The 22,759-nt window shown below is 39.5% G+C and overlaps 1 protein-coding gene across 6 annotated transcripts in view; it reads right to left on the minus strand.

Moving 5' to 3' along the window:
- CADPS2 (calcium dependent secretion activator 2) overlaps positions 1-22,759 on the minus strand; it is a 694,049-nt gene that overhangs the window by 214,855 nt on the left and 456,435 nt on the right. For all 6 annotated transcript variants that reach the window (XM_089672135.1, XM_089672134.1, XM_089672133.1 and 3 more), the window contains exon 18: positions 20,449-20,605. In XM_089672135.1, coding sequence (XP_089528261.1) covers positions 20,449-20,605 — 157 coding nt within the window. The remainder of the gene's footprint in view (positions 1-20,448; positions 20,606-22,759) is intronic.

Genomic DNA, 22,759 nt, shown 5'->3' on the forward strand with positions numbered 1-22,759 from the left:
ATTGCATTACAAGCAGAGCTGCAGAGTAATCACTGACCAGCCAAAATCAAAGATGGCCGACGGACCTTAGCGAGGCTCCGGCGGCGTGACATCACGGCGTACGGCTCCTCCTTGACACGTTTTACACCACACACATTTTCAAAAGGTGTGCCTGTAATGCCAGACGTCTATTCATTGCCTTATATAGCCCCGATTTGTGCGTGCACATTGCCGGGCGCCATTTTCTCGGAGACCCAAACGTGCTCGTGCACATGCGCGGGCGCCATTTTCACTGAGACCATATACAAATGGTCTCAATAATACAGACCAGAATCAGCCAATCATCATGCGTGGCACGAAACGCGTCAAGGAGGAGCCATACGCCGTGATGTCGCGCTGCCAGAGCCTCACGAAGGTCTGGTGGCCATCTTTGATTTTGGCTGGTCAGTGATCACTCTGCAGCTCTGCTTGTAATACAATTTCTTCCACGTGGATGACATGTTTTTTTCTATAATAAATTCCAATAATACTACACTATGGGCACCCTCTTCTTTGGCTCTACATTGAGCTATTAATTCACATCTTGTATACTATACTGCGTATTTTAAAAGCACATCTGGTGAGTGTGCATTTTTACCATATTCCCTGCACTTCACCGAATGGAATGAATGTCACATGGAATGTATTTTTACCTGAGCACAGGATCTTCACTTCACATCATTAACTGAGGACAGAATATCACTCTTATATGGACTTTTATCTTTATATATATATATATATATATATATATATATATAATTTATTGCACATGGTTATACCAAATAATCTCATTATATATATGAACTTTGCACTTTATGAACTATTTGCACTATTTAAAGTAACAGTACCATTGGATACATTATTGTATTTTCAGCGCTACACTTTTTGATTATATATGCTATTGAGGGTTTCAGGTTTCCTTATAGTGCATTTTGCTGCTGTTATTAATTTGAGCGCTCGCTGATCTCTCCAACATACTTTTTAAAGCATGACACTGCAGCAACATAACCATTAACCTAGGAGAGGGACAGCCACAACATGTAAAATGTCACTGGTGCCCAATATATCAGATATTGTCATTTGTACCCCACAAACTGCCTGATTGTTGTCTCATCCTTATCTCTGTTTGTAACAGGAAATAATGGGAGAGAATTGTGCTTTATAAATCAATAAAAATCTATTGCTATCACAACTACTTAACACATAAGTGGGGCTGCTGCCAAGAAGATAAGTACTGTCAATGAATTACTGTATTTGTGATGACTGCTTCTCACACATCTGCCACACTATACACATCCCAACAGCAAAATTCAGAACTTCATCTCTTCAGTTTGTTCATCACCTCACCTCCAATCAGTTCTCTGAGCTAGGAATGTGGATCACCATACTAATGAGATATTCTCTGTTCTTTTAACCCCTGATTAGCATAGCTAAACTCTGCTTTCAGCCAACAGTGCTTTAACCCTGTTAGGATGATAGCACAATCTCACCCAGTTTTCTGGTGTGCAGGTAGTTATGGAAACATTTTGTGCCCTATTTATGTCATTAATTTGTAATGAATACATTACCGGACTAAATGTGTTTTGTTTAATATTTGCATGGAATTCCACTGTAATGCCATGTTAATATCAATAATTTCTGCAGAAATGCCTGCTCTTTATATTCTCTGTCTACAATATAACCAAGACAGACTTCTTGTGTTTTATTCTTCTCTAGAAATAAAACTAAAAGCTATATGCTATGCTACTTGGCTGTCTGCGATCAGAGGACAATAGAGCTTTGTTCTTCCTAAAAGCTATAGTGAAAGCAATGCACTAAAGTGACCCAAAGATGAGAAAGTAGCAGTACAATTACTCCAGGTAAAAATATCAAGGAACAGAATAAGTCCCTTCACAGCTCATCAATTCTGTGATTTCTCATATGAGACACACACAAGAAGTAGTGCATCTACTGTATTTATATATGAATTTAATCTTCATTCCCTCAAAATCCAACTCACCAAATCTTTCCTCACCAACTCTTTCCTCACTGTATCCAAAGTGACTGGGATCCTGGATGTGGTACATGAAAATTGCTTCTCATGTCCAGATTTAAAGGCCAAGTCCACTTTGCAAAAAAAAAAAAAATGCACTTTTCTGCAGATAAAAACATGTGCATGTATTAATTTTTTTTCTTGGGAGCATGTAAAGCATTGCACCCACAATCAGCAGATGACTGGCTGCTGCAGACTGTCAGTTGAGCTGTCTGCCCGTACCTCCGATACGGGCAGGCAGATACTGCAGTCCAGGAAGATCAATGAACTATGAGAATTCTTACCAGCGCCATCATAGTTCATTGAGAACTAGAAGCCCTCTGCTGCAATGGCTGACGGTAGTTGTAGTTTATTTTCAGAACCACATAAATGAAGCAGCCATATGGGTGGGGCCCCGCACGTCCATACTGTTTAAGAATTGTAACAGCGGGTACGGGGAGAGGATCCCACACCCACTTTCACAATAGGGAATCAGTTTTGGGTGGCCGCAGTTAACTTAGTAACATGTTATACTCTAAATATGGATGTAACTAAAGGTGAACTTATCCTTTAAAGCGTAACACCAGCCTAGTTTCTGACAGTGTATATTAAAAGATGAAGCAAGTCTGAGAGAGCCTGCCTCACTTTCTGGATGGAGGACATCCAGCATCATTTAGTTCTATCAACCCCAGCCTTACTGTCCCTGGTCCACCACTTTCATTCAATTGATTTTAGTTCTTTCAATCACAGTGGCTTAATATCACATGTAGGCATTACCACAGCTTCCAGCTTCTGAAAGCTATAGACAGCACCCTTCCCACCAGCCAGAATCAGTCTGCAAAGGATAGAGAAGCACAAGGATCTATTGATGTCACATGTCGTCTAAAATAAGGTACCGTATATACTCGAGTATAAGCCGACCCGAATATAAGCCAAGGTACCTAATTTTACCACAAAAAACTGGGAAAAACTATTGACTCGAGTATAAGCCGAGGGTGGGAACACCAGTGGGAAGAATCGTGCCTCATCATTGGTGTCAGTGGGAGGAATAGTGCCCCATCATTGGTGTCAGTGGGAGGAATAGTGCCCCATCATTGGTATCAGTGGGAGGAATAGTGCCCCATCATTGGTATCAGTCGGAGGAATAGTGCCCCATCATTGGTATGAGTCGGAGGAATAGTGCCCCATCATTGGTGTCAGTGGGAAGAATAGTGCTCCATCATTGGTATCAGTGGGAGGAATAGTGCCCCATCATTGGTGTCAGTGGGAGGAATAGCACCCCATCATTGGTGTCAGTGGGAGGAATAGTGCCCCATCATTGGTATCAGTGGCAGGAATAGTGCCCCATCATTAGTATCAGTGGGGGGAATAGCACCCCATTATTGATGTCAGTGGAATAGTGCCCCATCCTTGGTGTCAGTGGGAGGAATAGTGTCCCATCATTGGTGTCAGTGGGAGGAATAGTGTCCCAACATTGGTGTCAGTGGGAGGAATAGTATCCCATCATTGGTGTCAGTGGGGGGGTGGAGGAATAGTGCCCCATCGTTGGTGTCAGTGAGGGGGAGGAAAAGTGCCCCATCGTTGGTGTCAGTGGGGGGGAGGAATAGTATCCCATGATTGGTGTCAGTGGGGGGTGGAATAGTGCTCCATGATTGGTGTCAGTGGAGTGACCGGTGAGAAGGCGGAGCCGAGCAGCCGCGCGAACATCCAGTGGACGAACCGAATGAAGGAGCAGCCGCGCTTCCTGGACCGGAGCCAGGTAAGAGACAGCAGCCCCCTGCAGATGTCGACTCGAGTATAAGCCGAGGGGGGCGATTTTCAGCACAAAAAATGTGCTGAAAAACTCGGCTTATACTCAAGTATATACGGTATGTAATGAAAACAGAAATAAAAAAGAAGAAATCTGAGATGGCAACTTCAGCTTTAGAAATGGATAATATTCATGTAATTTCTAAAAATGTTATCTGTAGATTAACCTACCCATTGGATAACATTCCAAAAAATAATCATTCATAAAGCAACAGATAAGTACAGGCCAGTGGGATTTCCACTTCTTTATTTCCTAATGAGTTTTTGGTAATGAGAGTTGACTTTACCAGTCACTCTGCGCTCTATTATGTCTAATTTGACTATACTTCACTTTCCCTGATAATTATTAACACTAGCCTTTTTATCCTCATGAGACCTAATTTCAATTTTTTTATTTATTTCTCCCTTCATGACAAAGCACTGAAGAACAGCAATCATTTACTGTTAAAATCGAACATTTATGACTTGTTAGGGAAAGCCAGCTATATTTATAGCATAAGCTGGGGCATTCTAGCTGCTGGAATTAATGTGCTATCTGCATGAAAAGGCTGTTAATTAAAGAACAAACAGTGTGTATTTTTCACTAGGGAATTGTCTCTCAGCAGACTGGTCATTTGCAATTTACAAGATTCTATTTCACAGATTAAGAGGTGAATTGTGACAAAATAATGTTCTTATCTTGAGTACTAGATATTTAGATGCACAGGTTTCAACAGAGATGGCCATTTGGCTTCTTGAATATATAATGAGCAGTCTATATGACCTAATGGAAACAAAGGCAATAATACAGGCACCTCTGGTCCACAGCACAACTCACTACAGCTTTTGGAACTGGGCACTTTGGTTGAATATTAATGGGTTGTATTTCACATAAGAGAAAAGGGTCAAAATTAAACATGATGCCTAAAATGGGACTAAAGCTGAAAAAGAAAAAATTGCAAACAGGCAGGCTCGTTATTGCAGAAAAGACACACAATGTCTTTTCTGCAATAACGTACACTTACCTGCCCATTCACAATTACCTGTACCATGTACACTGAACTGTGCATGTGCAGCTCAGTTTACATTCTGGCACACTGCCTGTGTATGCATGGAGTAAGGTTCTCACTGCAATGACCAATAAAGGTGGCTGAAGACCAGCACATGGAAGAAGCTAGGGAGAAGATTTCAGAGTCAAGGAGGGACTTTGTGGGTGTCTAACCACTGGGACCAAGGTAAGTATTTGGTCTTTTTTCCCCACTTTAAATGCAATAGGGCTAGGGGTGCAGGAACTGTCAAACTGCAAAAACTGTCCCAAGTTTCTTTTGTAGGCTTTTATTTGATAGAATGTACAGTCCAATAGGAAATATGCATATAAATCAAAGAGAAAGCTGCCCCTAACAATGGATTTTACTTTTATTATCTGCAATGGTAAATGATATCCTATCCTGCAATGATGAATGATAAAAGTATCCTACGCTACTCAAAATAAAACCCCCTGATCCCCTATTGAAAAGCTGCTAACACCCTAGTTAGAATCACCCAAAAAAATTATAATAGTGCAGCGCTTCTCCTCTTCATCTAAATATAAACCTCCTACATCTCAGATTGTAAACCAGCGTGCCAACAATCAGAACTCCTCTGTGAATCGTACCATACATATAAAACAACACACATTACAATAATCATACAATGAAAAATTCTTCATATAGTGAAAAAATACATAAGTGTACAACAAATGTAAATAAATTAATTGAAGGAAAGCCCCCCCACATCAAAAAGTCCACTAAAACATTTAAAGGCCTCCAATAGCAAGTATATCAATTCAAATTGCTTGTGCCAATAAACTTAATTTTGTGTCATAAAACACCACATTTCCCATGTATCACTTGAAGATAACACAGTGCTCTTCAGGTGCGCCATCACCTATTGGGATGGACCTCAATATTTATAAGAGGTCAAACAACATCCCCAATTTCAAAATAGGTGGTACGCTGTGTAAAATCTACATAAAACAATTTGGAAATCTCATAAACCCGTATTTTTTTCATAATAGAGGACAGAAAACATATCAAATAATTACATTGAGAAAACGTACCATTTTAAGAAAAAAAAAAAGGGGGGTTTTTAAATTGATGTCAACAACATGTTTCAATGCAAATCGTTGTATCATCTGTAAATTTTATACAGCGTCCCAACTTTTTGGAAATTGGGTTTGGAGAATTAAAACCTCCTCTGGAATCTTTCTCAGCCATCAGTTTTCTGTTCCTGTAGCTCTTTTTCATCACTCAAGGTACAATATAGGTAATTAAGAAATAAGATTTCATAGTGCTCACTGTTTTATTTTGTCAATAGAGGCAACAGGAATAAAACTCACTATTACAAGACAAACAGTCATCTCAGCAGGTATTCACAAGCAAGTGTTATTGAAAACAGCTACTGTACCTTTGAGAAAGCCAATTCGGGATGCATCGCATCAGGTGGGAGGGTATACCGTGGGACTCTGTAACACTTGCATGTGGATAATTACTGAGATGCTGATTTTTGTCTTTTAATAGTGAGTTTTATTCTTATTGCTTCTATTAACAAAATAAAACAGTGAGCACTATGAGATCTTCTTATTTCTTAATGCGTTATATTATACCTTGAGTGGCGCTAAAGAGCTGGAGGAACAGAAAGTTGATGACTGAGGGACGTTCTAGAAGAGGCTTGAATTCTATGTTGTTCTGACCTCTTAGAAATATTGAGGACCTAATATTTGGTTCGGCTTTTTGCCGTCCCTCCTTCGTTATTTGACTAATACAAGTCAGCTGGATGTATCTGTTTATGTGTTATTGTTCTGCTCTGCCCCTGCTTGGGCGTATCTTAAGCTTATTGTATTCTTAAAACAAAACTTTCTTAATAAAAATATTGAAACAGAAATATTGAGGTCCATCCCAATAGGTAAGGGCTCAACTGAAGAGCACTTTGTTATCTTAAAATGATACACAGAAAAACTGGTGTTTCATGGCACTAAATGAAGTTCATTGGCACAAGAAATTTAGATTGATATGATTGCTATTTGCAGACTATATATGTTTTATTGGATATTTTCATGTGAGGTGTTTTTCCTTCACATAATATATTCACATTTGTTGCACAATTATTTATTGTTTCACTATATGATCATTTTAAAGTGCATTATTTTTTATGTATAATACAATTCACAGAAGTGTTCTGATCATTCGCATATTGGTTAACAATTTGAGATGCAGGAGGTTTATAGTTAAATAAAAAGAAGTGCTGCAGTAGTATTATACTATGATTATTACTGCATTAATTCCTATACAACAAAATTTCTTGGAGCTTTATGTTTTCCACAGCTTTGCCAAAATATTATAGTGTGTGTGTATATATATATATATATATATATATATATATATATATATATATATATACACACATACACACACACACACACACACACACATAATAATCACCGATCAGCCATAATCACTGGCAGGTTAAATGAATAATATTGACATCTCGTTACAGTGGCATCTGAAAGTTGGTCGGACATGTTAGGCAGCAAACAAACATGTCCCTGAAGTTGATTTGTTGAAAGCAGAAAAAAATGGCCATCACAGTTTGTTGTGTATGGGGCAGGGTAACCACAGACTGGTCAGGGTGACCATACTGATCCATGTCCACATCCAAAAACACTTACACTGGGCATGTGAGCATTAGAAAACATGCTTTGTTACCTGGGGAAGAGGTGACACCAGGATGAAGTATATAAAGAATATAATCCAGCATTGGCAGTGTGATGCTTTGGGCAATGTTCTGCTGGGAAACCTTGGGTCCTACTATACATGTACTGTAGATGTTACTTAATATGTACCACCTAGCTAAACATTGTTGCTGACCAAGTACACCCCTTCATGGAAACATTTATGCCAGATGGCAGTGACCTCCTTTAGTAGGATAATGCGCCCTGTCACACAACACAACAAGTTTGAGATGTTGTTTTGGCCTTGTTTTGGCCTTCAACATCTCCAGATCTCAATCCAATAGAGCATCTGTGGGATGTGCTGAAAAAACAAGTGGCCCCACCTAGCAACTGACAGGACTTAAAGGATATGCTACTGATAGCTTGGTGCCAGATACAACAGGATACCTTCAGAGGTCTAGTGATGTCAATGCCTTGATGGGTCAGGACTGTTTTGGCAGCAAAAGGGGGACCTACTCAATATTCAGTCTGTCAGTGCTGGCTCTGGGATGTGAGAGAGAGAGAGACTCTCTCAGCTCAGAGCCCTACATCCACTGGGGAGCCATAGTTCGGCCTCTTTAGCATCAGAGCAGCCCAGGGGGCAATTGCCACCCTGCACCTCCAGCCCAGTTTGTCTCTGCATCCAACAGTACCAATACTTCTGCAGAAGCCACTGGATTTTACAGCGCACTGAGCGCAGTATGGAGGGGGCAGAACTGGGAACAGGACTGAGGTGGATGATGAGGTGGAGCAGGCAGAGCACTTCTTCATAGTGGCAATGGATAGCACCTTCGATCACTGTGGGATAGATGAAGGGGAGGTTAGTTTCAGGACCTGACAGTACACACATTTAATGGCAAGAGCAGGGACATTTTTTACACAGGCTGGGAAAAAGCCAGCATGGGCAGCCTTCAGTTGGGAAGTATGCTCAGGGTGATTAGGGTGTGCCCAGGCACACCCCGTGCACACACCTATGACTGCTACTACTATTTGCATTTGTATCATCTTCACAGTTACCTGCTTTAACAACTAGTGTTACTACAGATTAAGTAACATTATATATGTGAGATAGGATCTAAATATATTGGTTATTGCTCTGCAGAAGCTATTTGATTACTTTACCAGAAGCAAATCTATGGCACATTGTTCTGTGTACAATCACAGCATATATTCATGAATGAAAACAAAGGCCCTACATTTTTTTTTCTTTTGTATATGTTAAAGAACATGTAAACCCTTACCTTGTAAAACAACCCATTCAGTTTAAGATAGAAATGACAGGCAAAACGTGTGTGTGTGTGTATATATATATAACATTATACTGTATATAATCTATCCATTTCTATATGTGCTCCAATTTAGGAGACTCTAAAAATTATAGAGTTAGCACAGAGGTGCCTTGACATAGGCACTGCGGCTTACACATATATTTGCAAATGTGTGCAAACTAAACCTTTTGTTTTTACATGAATTGTTAGACAGGGCAAATTTGGTTTTGGCTGGCGGGTAAGTGTGCTGGGAAATTTGTGTTTGTTAGAGATAATTGCCCCAATGTTCATATAGAATTACAAACTAAACATAGAAAAAATTTTAATTACCTCACATTGATAAGCTTATTTTTATGGCGTCTGATCAGATTTACATCTATATGCTGTATATAGAAGTCTACACAGTTAATTCATGTAAAACCTATAGCTAGTAAATATCTGCCACCCAGTTCCTTCCAGTACTTAAATTATAACTGATCCAAACAACACCTGGACTATCAACCACAATGAAAAAATATTGGATTAGATAGACTGAGTGCAGGTCTGTTAGATGACAAACTAGGTGTAGAGCCGAATATCTTTTGTACAGATACCATTGTCATTGATGCCACTAAAAAATTTAAAGTATTAACATAAGTCACAAAATAAGCATAATTCTAGCACATCATGCAAAATATTTTTAGTTATTTATTTTCAGTAAGATTACTTTACATGGAGATATTTCATGTATTTTACATAAAAAGGTAGGGATATTTAGAAGAGCACAAAATATACTGTAACTAGCTCTAAACTAAAGCCAGAAATCGAGAAACTGTTCCGAAAACTTGCAGTGTAGAAGAAAAAAGAATAATACACATTCAGTCAATAGCTCCTTACCATCAGCAAATATCAAGTAGAACTTATAAACATAAATGATTAATTTAGTATAGTTAGGCAATTATGTACAGCATTGACTTTAATCGCCTTGGTAGCTCAATGTAGCAAACAGCTTTTTTCCTTCAAAACAAACTATAGTTCCTGAAAATGGCATATTGAAAACATAGCATCCAAGTTAGGAAGAAGTTACTACAATTAAGTTGTCCTAATAATCAATGTTCTTTACAGTATACCCTTAAAAATGGCTTTGCATAAGAAAAAAGTAGACTGATCATATATAAGGAAACATAAGGGTTTTCATAGGTCAAGGTAGCTGTATTTTCTATTAATGCACCTATTCTCCTGTTGCACTAATAAATGTGTGCAGGTAATGCACTGACATGAACATAATTAGATAAATAGCCTAAGATTAGTTACATGGGTTTTTTTTCAACCTCTGACAAAGTAGAGTGGAACTTTAACATTACTACATTAACCTCTATTACATTTAAACAGAAAATCAGGCAGAGTGCAAGTGATAAGACTAAAGAAGTAATTCCAGCTAAATATGTCTGCTGTTATCGAGTTCTGCAAATAAACCATATAGATGAATCATAAGACTAATCAATAGAACGACAGACATCATTGGGTTCTATTATTCAAATAACAATAGCACAAATGAATACAATGGTAAGAAAAAAAAAATGGAAAAATATTATATGAATGTTACACTTCATGTAAACAGGGAAATAGATATGGCTCATTTGTTATACATGATCTGATGCATTTTGATTCCATGTAAAATATCTCAATATGTTAATACTTAACAAATAAACACAGTATAAATTATACCCAGTAACTTTTCTTCAATTACCTCTCCATACTGATTTTCTGTAACTTTGAACCTCAGGGAATCAACTAACAAGTTATTCAGCTGTTGAATAGCTAAAGTGCTTTCTTGATATTTTTATGTGTTTCTCTGAACAGCTGGCTGCTGCCATAACTGTCTACAGTCAATTTATCACTTCTAATCTTCACTTGTAGAGTAGAAGTGTAGATACTTTGCAGGACTGCTCTGACATTAAGCTTGTGTTGACCCTCCTTTCACTTTCTTACTGCTAGCCCTGACCTTGTCATGTAGACAACTCACTTTGGGCCACACATTTATTAGTTGAAGCTGTGACCTGCACATTACTTGTTTTAGGAACTGTATTATAAGGAACGGTCAAGGCTGCCTGCCCTTGGAATTTAAAAGGACAGTTCCTAAAAAATAGTATACATTTTGCCATCACACTGTTTTTTTCATTACATAATAAAGTGGCTAGATCAGGGTGAAATCTTCTTTTTATTCACTATGAACACTGAAACATATGGATTATTTACAGGACATGTCACCGTTTAAAGTTAGTCTGCTTCTCCCATTGGTTGGCTTTGCTCTTCCACTTGTAAACTGACCAGAAACCATCACAATCAAAGAGATGAAAAATGCTTCAAGTTCAATGCTTCTGTGAAGGTTCACATTTAGTAGAGAATGACAATCAACTGGATGTTTTCTGTAACGTTTGAAGATGTTTTTTGGTACCTCCAGGCCAATAAAAAGAATCTGTAACATCAAGCTGAGCTCTCCAGAGTGCTTTGAAGATTTGTGACTACTATCCAGATTAGGCTTTCATTAACCACTTGCCCTCCAGGGGATTTACCCCCCCTTCCTGACTAGGCCATTTTTTTGTGATAAGGTGCTGCATTACTTTAACTGACAATGGCGCAGTCATACAACCCTGTACATAAACAACATTTATGTCATTTTTTCCCCCACAAATAGAGCTTTCTTTCGGTGGTATTTGATCACTTCTGCAATTTTTATTTTTTTGCACTAAAAAGAAAAACAGAGCAACAATTTTGAAAAAAAAAAAAATTATATATATATATTTATATTTGACTTTTTGTTATAAAACATATGCAATAAGAAAATGTAAAAATCTAATTTCTTCATAAATTTAGACCAAAATGTATTCTGCTACGTGTCTTTGCTAAAAAAAATCCCAATAAGTGTATATTAATTGGTTTATGTGAATGCTATAGCATCTACAAATGGCGATAGATACACTGGGATCGTAATGGTGATGATCAGCGACTTACAGTGGGACTGTGGTGGGCATTCTGACACTGGGTGGGAACTGACTGCCAGTGACACTAATGCAGTGAGCAGTGCTAATAAAAAGCACTGACACTGTACTAATGACACTGGACAGGAAGGGGTTAACATCTGGGGCAATCAAAGGGTTAACTGTGTGCTGTGTGCATTTTACACTGTGTGCGGTTTTACTTGGGAGACATGCTACAAGCAGCATGTCCATGCTGACAGGAGAGATCTCTGTGTTGTTTACACAGAGATCTCTCCCCTTTCAGCCCTGCCGACGATCACGAGTCCCAGCTGGGAATCGCTGGTTGGGACCCGGTGATTACCATCCCCAGCAGCCAATAGTGGTGGAAATGCAAGTCACGTATGTATACGTGATTTTGCACAGCCGTGCCGCATTGTAGCAGTACTTATGCTATAGGGTGGAGGGCAACTGGTTAAACCATCCACAAGCAATGTAAAAATGTGGGACCATCATACAGAGGGGCGAAGCAGAATGCAGAGTATTACAGTCATCCTTTATATATAGCTGGAGTGTCAGAAAAACATCACATTTCTGCATTTCAAGCCCAGTAATAAATGGATTTTTGCACATCGTGAAAACCCAACACCTAAACAAGGTAAAGTAATTTGATATGTACAGTGCAGTATAGTGAGGAGTGCAAAGACTTGCACATTAGGAAGATAAAACAATATCTAAACAAAGGAAGGACCTAAGATTTAAGTGTAAAACCTACAGTGGGGATCGAAAGTTTGGGCACCCCAGCTAAAAACTTGTATTAATGTGCATAAAGAAGCCAAGGAAAGATGGAAAAATCTCCAAAAGGCATCAAATTACAGATTAGACATTCTTATAATATGTCAACAAAAGTTAGATTTTATTTCCATCATTTACACTTTCAAAATAACAGAAAACAAAAAAATGGCGTCTGCAAAGGTTTGGGCACCCTGCAGAATTTATAGCATGCACTGCCCCCTTTGCCAAGCTGAGACCTGCCAGTGTCATGGATTGTTCTCAATCATCGTCTGGGAAGACCAGGTGATGTCAATCTCAAAGGTTTTAAATGCCCAGACTCATCTGACCTTGCCCCAACAATCAGCACCATGGGTTCTTCTAAGCAGTTGTCTAGAAAACTGAAACTTAAAATAGTTGACGCTCACAAAGCTGGAAAAGGCTATAAGAAGATAGCAAAGCGTTTTCAGATGTCAATATCCTCTGTTCGGAATGTAATTAAGAAATGGCAGTCATCAGGAACAGTGGAAGTTAAAGCAAGATCTGGAAGACCAAGAAAAATATCAGACAGAACAGCTCGCAGGATTGTGAGAAAAACAATTCAAAACCCACGTTTGACTGCACGATCCCTCCAGAAAGATCTGGCAGACACTGGAGTTGTGGTACACTATTCCACTATAAAGAGATACTTGTACAAATATGGTCTTCATGGAAGAGTCATCAGAATAAAACCTCTTCTACGTCCTCACCACAAAAATCACCGTTTGAACTTTGCAAATGAACATATAGACAAGCCTGATGCATTTTGGAAACAAGTTCTGTGGACCGATGAGGTTAAAATTGAACTTTTTGGCCGGAATGAGCAAAGGTACGTTTGGAGAAGAAGGGGCACAGAATTTAATGAAAAGAACCTCTGTCCAACTGCTAAGCATGGGGTTGGATCAATCATGCTTTGGGGTTGTGTTGCAGCCAGTGGCACAGGGAACATCTCACGAGTAGAAGGAAAAATGGATTCAATAAAATTTCAGCAAATTTTGGATGGTAACTTGATGCCATCTGTGAAAAAGCTGAAGTTAAAGAGAGGATGGCTTCTACAAATGGATAATGATCCTAAACACACCTCAAAATCCACGGGGGATTACATCAAGAGGCGTAAACTGAAGGTTTTGCCATGGCCTTCACAATCTCCTGACCTCAACATAATTGAAAATCTATGGATAGACTTTAAAAGAGCAGACAGGCCAGAAATCTCAGAGAACTGGAAGACTTTTGTAAGGAAGAATGGGCAAAGATACCTCAAACAAGAATTGAAAGACTCTTGGCTGGCTACAAAAAGCGTTTACAAGCTGTGATACTTGCCAAAGGGGGCAGTACAAGATATTAACTCTGCAGGGTGCCCAAAGTTTTGCAGACGCCATTTTTTTGTTTTCTGTTATTTTGAAAGTGTAAATGATGGAAATAAAATCTAACTTTTGTTGACATATTATAAGAATGTCTAATCTGTAATTTGATGCCTTTTGGAGATTTTTCCATCTTTTCTTGGCTTCTTTATGCACATTAATACAAATTTTTAGCTGGGGTGCCCAAACTTTCGATCCCCACTGTATAGGTCAAGACTCCGCAAACTTTCTAAATCCTAAAAGTAACTCCAATTTTGCTAAGAAAAAGCTACTCCCTCTGAGTGATCAATGTACATTACATGGCAGGGGTTTTAACAAACTCTAGTAGATTTCTACCTTTTGTTGCTCTGAAGTTTGCACTGTGTTAGGTTCAACATGTTTTATGCATACGGTTTCTGAATGGGAGAGACTGATTCATTATATATTGCTGGTGCACTCTGCATTCTAATGAGAAAAGCTACAGGGTCTGCATCCCTTTAAAAGTGTTTAAACCCTGGGGAGTATTCCACTAAAACTTAAGCTCCTATTGCAGCCTGTGTATAGTGATCTGGTACATGAAATAAAGTACCTCCATCCCTCATGATACAATCTAACAAAAAATTTCAAGTGCCCATGGGACTTTGTGGTACAACACAACAGGATAAATAGATTTAAAAAAATGTATATTTAACAAAATAATTTTTATACAGAACATGCCTTTATAAAAACAACAGGCTGATTTGGTATGACTGTAGTTAGTTCCATATTTTATTCACAAATATTTGTATTAAGATTTCACAGAATGACGATTGGATACCAAAATAAAGCATATCAAACTCAATGCATTTTGTTAATTTAGATTCACCTAATCAGGAGTAGATGCTACAGACAGGGTATCTACAAAAACAATTATCTTTAAAAATAATTAAAAAATTACAGATGATAACACCAAGGGTGTCTGCCCCAGGTGTTGTGAGAGAAAGGCCTGTGATGCTCTAATGCAGGGGTCTCAAAACTATGGCCCTCCAGTTGTTGAAGTACTACAAGTCACATTATGCCTCTGCCTCTGGGAGTCTTGCCCAGTGCTATCAAAGTCTTGCAAGGCCTCATGGGACCTCCAGTTCCAGTTCCTCAACACCTAGAGGGCCATATGTGGGAGACCCCTGCTCTAATGGAACAACAGATAGCGTGCAGATGGACAAGAAGGATCACCACAATTCATAGTCACAACAAAAGACAAGCATGAGTGGAGCCAGAAGGGAAGTTTGCTGAGAGGAATCCTTTCCAGGTTTCAACGAGCATTCTCCACAGGATGGATTTCTGCTGACTCCAGACATTTTTCTACTTGAACTGGGAGAGGTTCTGATGCCCCTGGCCAGCTGAGCAGGCAACATGTTGTCCTAGTGTGCCTATTGTGCTACTGAAGGAAGTAGGAGTGTAGGAAGTGGAAAATGTCTGCAGTCAGTGGAATACCATCCTGTGGAGAATGCTCGCTGCAAACCTGAAAGGATTCCTCACAGCAAGCTTCAGTTCTGGCTCTAGGCTTGCTTATGTTATGGTGTGACAATGGGCTGCAATGATTCTTCATCACCATCAGCATATCTGTTCTCCCACTGTTGTCCCACTGGGGCATTGCAGGCTTTACTTTCACAGCACCTGCGGCAAGCACCCTTGGCTCTTATCATCTGGAAGTGCTGTAATTTTAAAATTGTTTAAAATTACAGCACTTCCAAAAAATAGAACAACCATCCCTGAAGAGGTACATTCTATGTGGAAGATAGATGGTGTCAAAGAAAGAGGCTTCCACACAGAAGGCTGTTTTACCATCTCTAACCCTGGTGATTTGACAAGTATTCAGACCTTTAGCCATGAAAATACCTATGCGGACTTCCTGTCTCCAAGGATGGGTTTACGTAGTTAGCATAGAGTGGCTCCACAACTTTAAGTCCCGGTTCACAATGCTGGGACATATCATGCAACTTATAAAGTCAAAACACATTCATTTCAATGGATGCTGTCTTAATCAATGAGACTCAAGTCAAAACAAAAACAAACAAAAAAAGGTTCCTGCATTACTTTTCTGTGATTTTGGTTCGATTTGATCACCATAGCCTACAATGCAAATCCACAAGTAAGTCGCAATGAAGTTTCAAGGAAATCACAAGCAAGTTGCATGACTTTGGGGTTGCAGCGGTGTGAACTAAGCCTAAAATCTACAATCCTGTTTTTGGACAATCAGTATCTACATATTTAATGCTGAATGGGTTAAGGTGTATGTGATGCTTGTATACAAATGCTGGGGTATCTTCCTGAAACTTACTGGAATTGTGAAGTGGTTTGGAGAAGCTACTCAACATTTCAGAACGAGTCAAGTTGAATGTGACTTGCTTCACTTGCAGTGTTACAGCACTGCAGAAACTCATACTGTGTGATAAATGTACAACAGGAGGTAGGAGTGCAAAACTAAACTAAGTATACAGTATATTAAACATATGTATCTCCTCTAACCATTATAGTTCCATTTTAACCTCATATTACCTAAATATTTCCTTTAACTCAATAGTAACAGCAATAGATTAGAGACCTTGCACACTTAGGAATAATTCTCTAACTGTGGGATTCTAGTTTGGTAGGAATGGATCAAGTAGTTCAGGAGTAAAATACATGTGGCATCCTGGGTATGGTCTATAATATACCAATTTGTAATAATTTCTTTCAGTAAATTTAGACTATAAAGCAGTGTAAAAACATAATCTATTGTTTTTCTTCATTCAGCCAGAATCCCTGCATCCATACATGTGATGTGGATGCAGAGATCTCTCCCGTTAAGCTATTGTATTCCGACAGCGGGCACTCCCCCCCCACTCCAACCATCAGAATACACAGATCAGCACTGCAGCAGTTGGCTTCATCTGCTGTCTGAATACTGGTTTTCCAGTGGGACTGTTTGACAGAAGCCAATCGAACAACCAGATTCTGTTGAACAAACAGGGCTGCACATGTACCGAATTTCAGTATGTGTATAAAGTAGCTTTAGGTTCACTCTATATGCTAAGGTTTTCGAAATACTGCATGAGACAGATCAAGAGGACTTTATTATAATTTAAAAAGGATATCTCAAAAAGATTGAAATCTCCTATTTGACTAGAATTCAGCTTTCAACAGCGGGACCACCATATCTCCTGTTTAATGTGCCTGGACGTTAAAGCACTCTTCAGTCAGGTTTAAAAAAATAAAAGTCAATGGCTACAAATACTGTAGCTACTGACATTTAATAAAAGGACACTTTTCTGTCCAGGGATCCAGCACCATCCCCACCCGGGCTAGTTCTTCACCAGTCTTCAGGTCCCCACCACCAGCATGTTTAGTGTGAGAAGCCAGCTGTGACTCCTTTAAGTTTTATTCCTGGTTTCCCACTGCATATGTGCTAGCTGCACTGGGCTGTGTGAATGGTCCCACAGCCTTCTGGGACCTGTGATGTGGGCGGGGATAGAACTTCCAGGGGAATCGCCTGTTTACGGTGGAAATGCCTATTAACTTTTTTAAAGTTTTTGTAGGTCTCTGTGCTCAAAGGGCTGTGGTGAGATGGAGGAAAATTAATTCATACTATGCCAAGGTTTTTGAGCACAGAGGCAATGAGCTTTTCAACAGTAGCAAACATGTTGATGTTGCATGAAGCTCCTTTTCAAAACTATATAGTGACAATGTAGGGGAGAGAAATCTTTTACAGTTTCCTCCAACACTGCCGTGACACCCTCTTTATTCCACTCTAACTCAGCATCCTCTAGGACCAGCAAAACAGGGGCTCACTTTCTTAGAGAAATAGGGGGGGGGTTCTGAGCCCTGCACAAAGATGGCTGAATTAAGGCTGTGTCAATAAACCAGAAATGAACTCTCCTTCAGAGATCTGAAGAAGAAGGGATGCCCTTCGAAACGCGTCAGAGGTACTCTGAGTGTCTACCCCTATGATGGGACTCGCGCAGGCTTCCTAACTTCCAAGTTCCTTTGAGGACTTACATGCTTGAATTACTTCGCTGTTTGTGAGTATCATTTTGTATTCAATAAATTTTGGTTACTGAGGTAATGCGCAAGGTTGGTGCGCTTCTCGTTTTTATTTCGCTTTGAATTAAGGCTGTACTTTGTCCAAGGAAATCAAACATAGGTGCAGAGAATTCTGCTTTTGTCAAGTGGGCTGCTTGTTGCATGCCTGAAATAGAATTAGAGTCAGATGCTGAGGCCAGTATTAAAACTGGATCCTGTGCAGATGTAAGGGATGCATAGTCACTCTGAGGTTAGTGTTGTCTAGGCCTTCTGCAGAGCAAATGTTTACCTGTTGTTTAGAATTGACTTCCTTTCAACTGGTCTCTGCTACAAGTGAGGGTATTCCCCTGTGTATTACTGACTAAGTAGAGTGGGAGATAGGGCAAGCATATCCAGAAGGAGTATGTGATAACGAAGGTGTAGACCATCCTGCAACAAATCCTCATGTCAAAAGAGCAGGAGGATGCGTCTGTACTTTATAAGGGCTTTAGGCGAAATGGCATTAAAGTGGGCGACCAGTGGTGTGATGTAATTACCTGGTATCAACCTGTAAATTAAGGTCTGAATGATTGAATTTTGGCACCAAGTTTAAACCATTTACATTGTGAAGTGAATACATTCCAAACATAGCCCAGTTTTACACAGTAACAGTCAGAGATACAGGTTTACTCTGTCTCACCTGTAAATGATACTAGACAATATAAAGTTCAGGCTTCCCCAGTCATTGTGGGTATACTCCCTAAGGAATCTTTTGGGGACTGGGTTCCCTAGGGATTGACCAGAACCCTAGATCTGTATCGTACCAAGTGCCAAGGTGAGTATATTACACAGGATCAAGTGCCCAAAAAAAATTACAGGACATACCAACAGCATGGGGTCCAGGTATGGCTCTCAAGGTTTTACCGAGGTTGCACTAATCCAGATACACTGCTTATGTGTAGACAGTAGAAGACAGTGAGAGTTGAATGAAGAATCGGAAGATAAAATAATAAAGAAAATATTAAACTAGGGAAGCTGGTCTCTGTGGGAAGAAGAGGTCCATCGCCTTCAGACATTAGCAAAAAACTCACAAAATGGGGTAAGGTTATAATCAAGAAGCCCCAGGGAAGCATGTCCTCAAAAGGTTGCTAGTGTTCGATCACCTGAAGGTATGAGTCGATAACCCATGTTTTATGAATAAGTTGCCTGTATCCTGTACTATATGATTAGGATATTTATTTTCTTTAAATGAATATACATGATTAAAAAAGTATCAACAAGTTGTGCATACTAAAAGTAGACAGTGCAGTTACAATACAATTCTAGACAAGAGAGGGTTGGGGGGTTGTTGGAATTAAAGGCTATTGGGTTTAGTTGCCCTTTAATAATTTTTGAGTCTTCATGTAAACCTTAGATCAAAGCCATATTAGAGCAAAGCATTCAAAAAGGAATTCCAATCTAACTACATATACCATACCTGGTTGATGACCCTGGAAGCTGGAAATCACTGAAGCAGAAACTGCTATTCCAGTGATCTCCACTTGCTTCAGGGTCCTGGGGTGAGTGGCTGGCCTCATACATTCTGAATACAGCATGGGCACCATTCAGAGAATGCTTAGCATTTTCTGAATGAATGCAATGCATTCTGTAATTGGACAAGGTGGTGAACATGGGATTACTGTCCTGCCTCTCCACCTCATCCAATCAGAGAATGCTTTTCATTCTCCAAATGGTGCCCGTGCTAAGCAACCGATCTCCTGTGTTCAGCATGCAGCAGGCCAACCGCTCAACATGAGACCCAGAAGTGGAGATCATTGAAGTAGTGGAATATACTTTCATAATTTCAAACTTCCAGGGGCATCGGCCAGGTATGACATATAAATAGTTACATTGGTCCAAACTGGAACAATGTAACTATGCAAAAAATATACATGGAATTCATCTTTAAGATTTCCACAGTAACTAGTTACTCATCTTTCTATTCATCTTTCTTGCCAGGCTAGTCTAATCCTGTTTGTAATAACTTCAACTATCTACCACAAATACATGATTTCACTGGTAACAAATATAAACCCATCAAGATGGACACCCATTATGACAGAAAATATTCTCAATTCTAAAAGGTCTGTTTACTTAAATATTTACATTTTGAAAACATATTGAAAGGCTGAATCATCCACGGAATTGTAAATCAAGGTTATAAAAGTCCAGATTTTGCCTTTGTTGGAGCTGTTAAATAAAGGAGTGCTGTATAGTCTGTTGGTTTCTTTAATAAAATTCACTATTTTTAACGTAGTAAAAAAACAAAAAAGTAGGGCTCCATAGTGGATGAAATGTTACAGTCCCCACTGGCCATAATCCCTAAGAGGTCACAAGTAATCAGTGGATGCTTTAGCACACTACTAACACTCATAACTGTACAAGATAGGAGTGACTAAAACCCACTACTTTGTGAATAGTTTTGAAATTCATAAAAAGAAATACTTACGGTCAGTCCTGAGGAAGTTATTTAGCATCTGGAAAAGTGGAAAGCTCTGCCAGGAATCTGGAGGTTGTGCTTCTATTGCAGAGTTCATATCAACAGAAAACAGGGACCAAAATATCTCAGCATGCTCCGCTGTCAGATCTGGCCACCAAGAAAAGGCCTATGTACAAAACAAGCAACTCATATCACAAACAGAACTTGATTCTTGACTTAGCAGCAGGTGTCTGGTCATGTCATGCCAGGCTGATATGTTATGGCTTACTGGATGCACATTACTCTATATGTAAAAACTGAGCATAATCTTTAATTATTTATCTGAGTTTTCATTACAGTATAACTCTCAAAATAAATGCTTTGTGTAAGGACTTTGTTGCAAAAGAGAACCTAAACTACAGTTCTTACTAGAATGTTGTTAATAGGCTTAGCCTACAGAAAGGTTATATTTCAGCTGGCCTGGTAGATTGTGTCACTTGCTGTGTTGAGATTTTTCTGCATTAGTTCCCATTAAGCTTGGAATCTTATTCGTTCAGCTATATACTGTACTAATCTATATACTACTACTATATGCTATTCCTGCTGTAGTCTCCCTAAAATAAAATGAATGCAACATAATCGGAAAGGGGTGGAGGGGGGGTTGTGGGATTTCCTCATAGTTTGCTCTAACCGGTGAATAGACTTAAAGCAGTATTAAACCCAAAAACATAACATTATATTATGGCTAACCAATTCTTGTGATGGCAGCATTAGGTTTCTGTTTTAGGCTTTCTTTCTTCCATTTTCTTTTACTATGTTTTTATAAAAATAGGTAAGCATAACATTGATAAATGTATACAATATAAGCAAAGGAGCCTGTGCAGAGGCCCAGTCCTCCGTGTTTGAATAGGATACATGAATTTCAACAAAATAGAACAGAATCCGTGACAAAAAGCAAACAGAACCATTAGAGCAGGTGACAGGGGTGTGGTCTATAATGGGCACATATCCCCACAGACATCAGTCAGCTAGGAAGTATGATCCTATTAAGAGATCAAAGTAAAGCAATATCACTGAAAGACCCAGACACCTGCGGTCAGCTGGAGATTGGGTAGTGTCTGCTTGGTTTGGGTTTAATGTCTATATTGGCAAAAGAATGGGGGAAAAGACCTCCCTTCCACCTACAGTCATGGCCGAAATTGTTGGCACCCTTGATATTTTTCCTGAAAATCAAGTATTTCACACAAAAAAGGTATTGCATTAACACATGTTTTGCTATACACATGTTTATTCCCTTTGTATGTATTGGAACAAATATAAAACAGAGGCAGAAAAGCAAATATGACATAATGTCACACAAAACCCCAAAAATGGGCTGGACAAAAGTATTGGCACCCTTAACTTAATATTTGGTTGCACACCCTTTGGAAAACATAACTGAAATCAGTCGCTTCCTATAACCATCAATAAGCTTCTGACACCTCTCACCCGGAATTTTGGACCACTCTTCCTTTGCAAACAGCTCCAGGTCTCTCTTATTGGAAGGACACCTTTTCCCAACAGCAATTTTAAGATCTCTCCACAGGTGTTCAATGGGATTTAGATCTGGGCTCATTGCTGGCCACTTCAGAACTCTCCAGCGCTTCTTTGCCATCCATTTCTGAGTGCTTTTTGACGTATGTTTGGGGTCATTGTCCTGCTGGAAGACCCAGGATCTTGGACGCAAACCCAGCTTTCTGACACTGGGCCCTACAGTGCGACCCAAAATCCTTTGGTAATCCTCAGATTTCATGATGCCTTGCACACAGTCAAGGCACCCAGTGCCAGAGGCAGCAAAACAACCCCAAAACATCATTGAACCTCCACCATATTTTACCGTAGGTACTGTGTTTTGTTCTTTGTAGGCCTCATTCCGTTTTCGGTAAACAGTAGAATGATGTGCTTTACCGAAAAGCTCTATCTTGGTCTCATCTGTCCACAAGACGTTTTCCCAGAAGGCTTTTGGCTTACTCAAGTACATTTTGGCAAACTGTAGTCTTGCTTTTTTATGTCTCTGTGTCAGCAGTGGGGTCCTCCTGGGTCTCCTGCCATAGCGTTTCATTTCATTTAAATGTCGACGGATAGTTCGCGCTGACACTGATGCTCCCTGAGCCTGCAGGACAGCTTGAATGTCTTTGGAACATGTTTGGGGCTGCTTATCCACCATCCGGACTATTCTGCGTTGCAATCTTTCATCAATTTTCCTCATCCGTCCACGACCAGGGAGATTAGCTACAGTGCCATGGGTTGCAAACTTCTTGATAATGTTGCGCACTGTGGACAAAGGCAAATCTAGTTCTCT

This window comes from Staurois parvus, unplaced genomic scaffold (genome assembly GCF_062004578.1).
Source record: "Staurois parvus isolate SC_StPar_1 unplaced genomic scaffold, SC_StPar_1.0 ptg000120l, whole genome shotgun sequence".
Lineage (NCBI taxonomy): Eukaryota > Metazoa > Chordata > Amphibia > Anura > Ranidae > Staurois > Staurois parvus.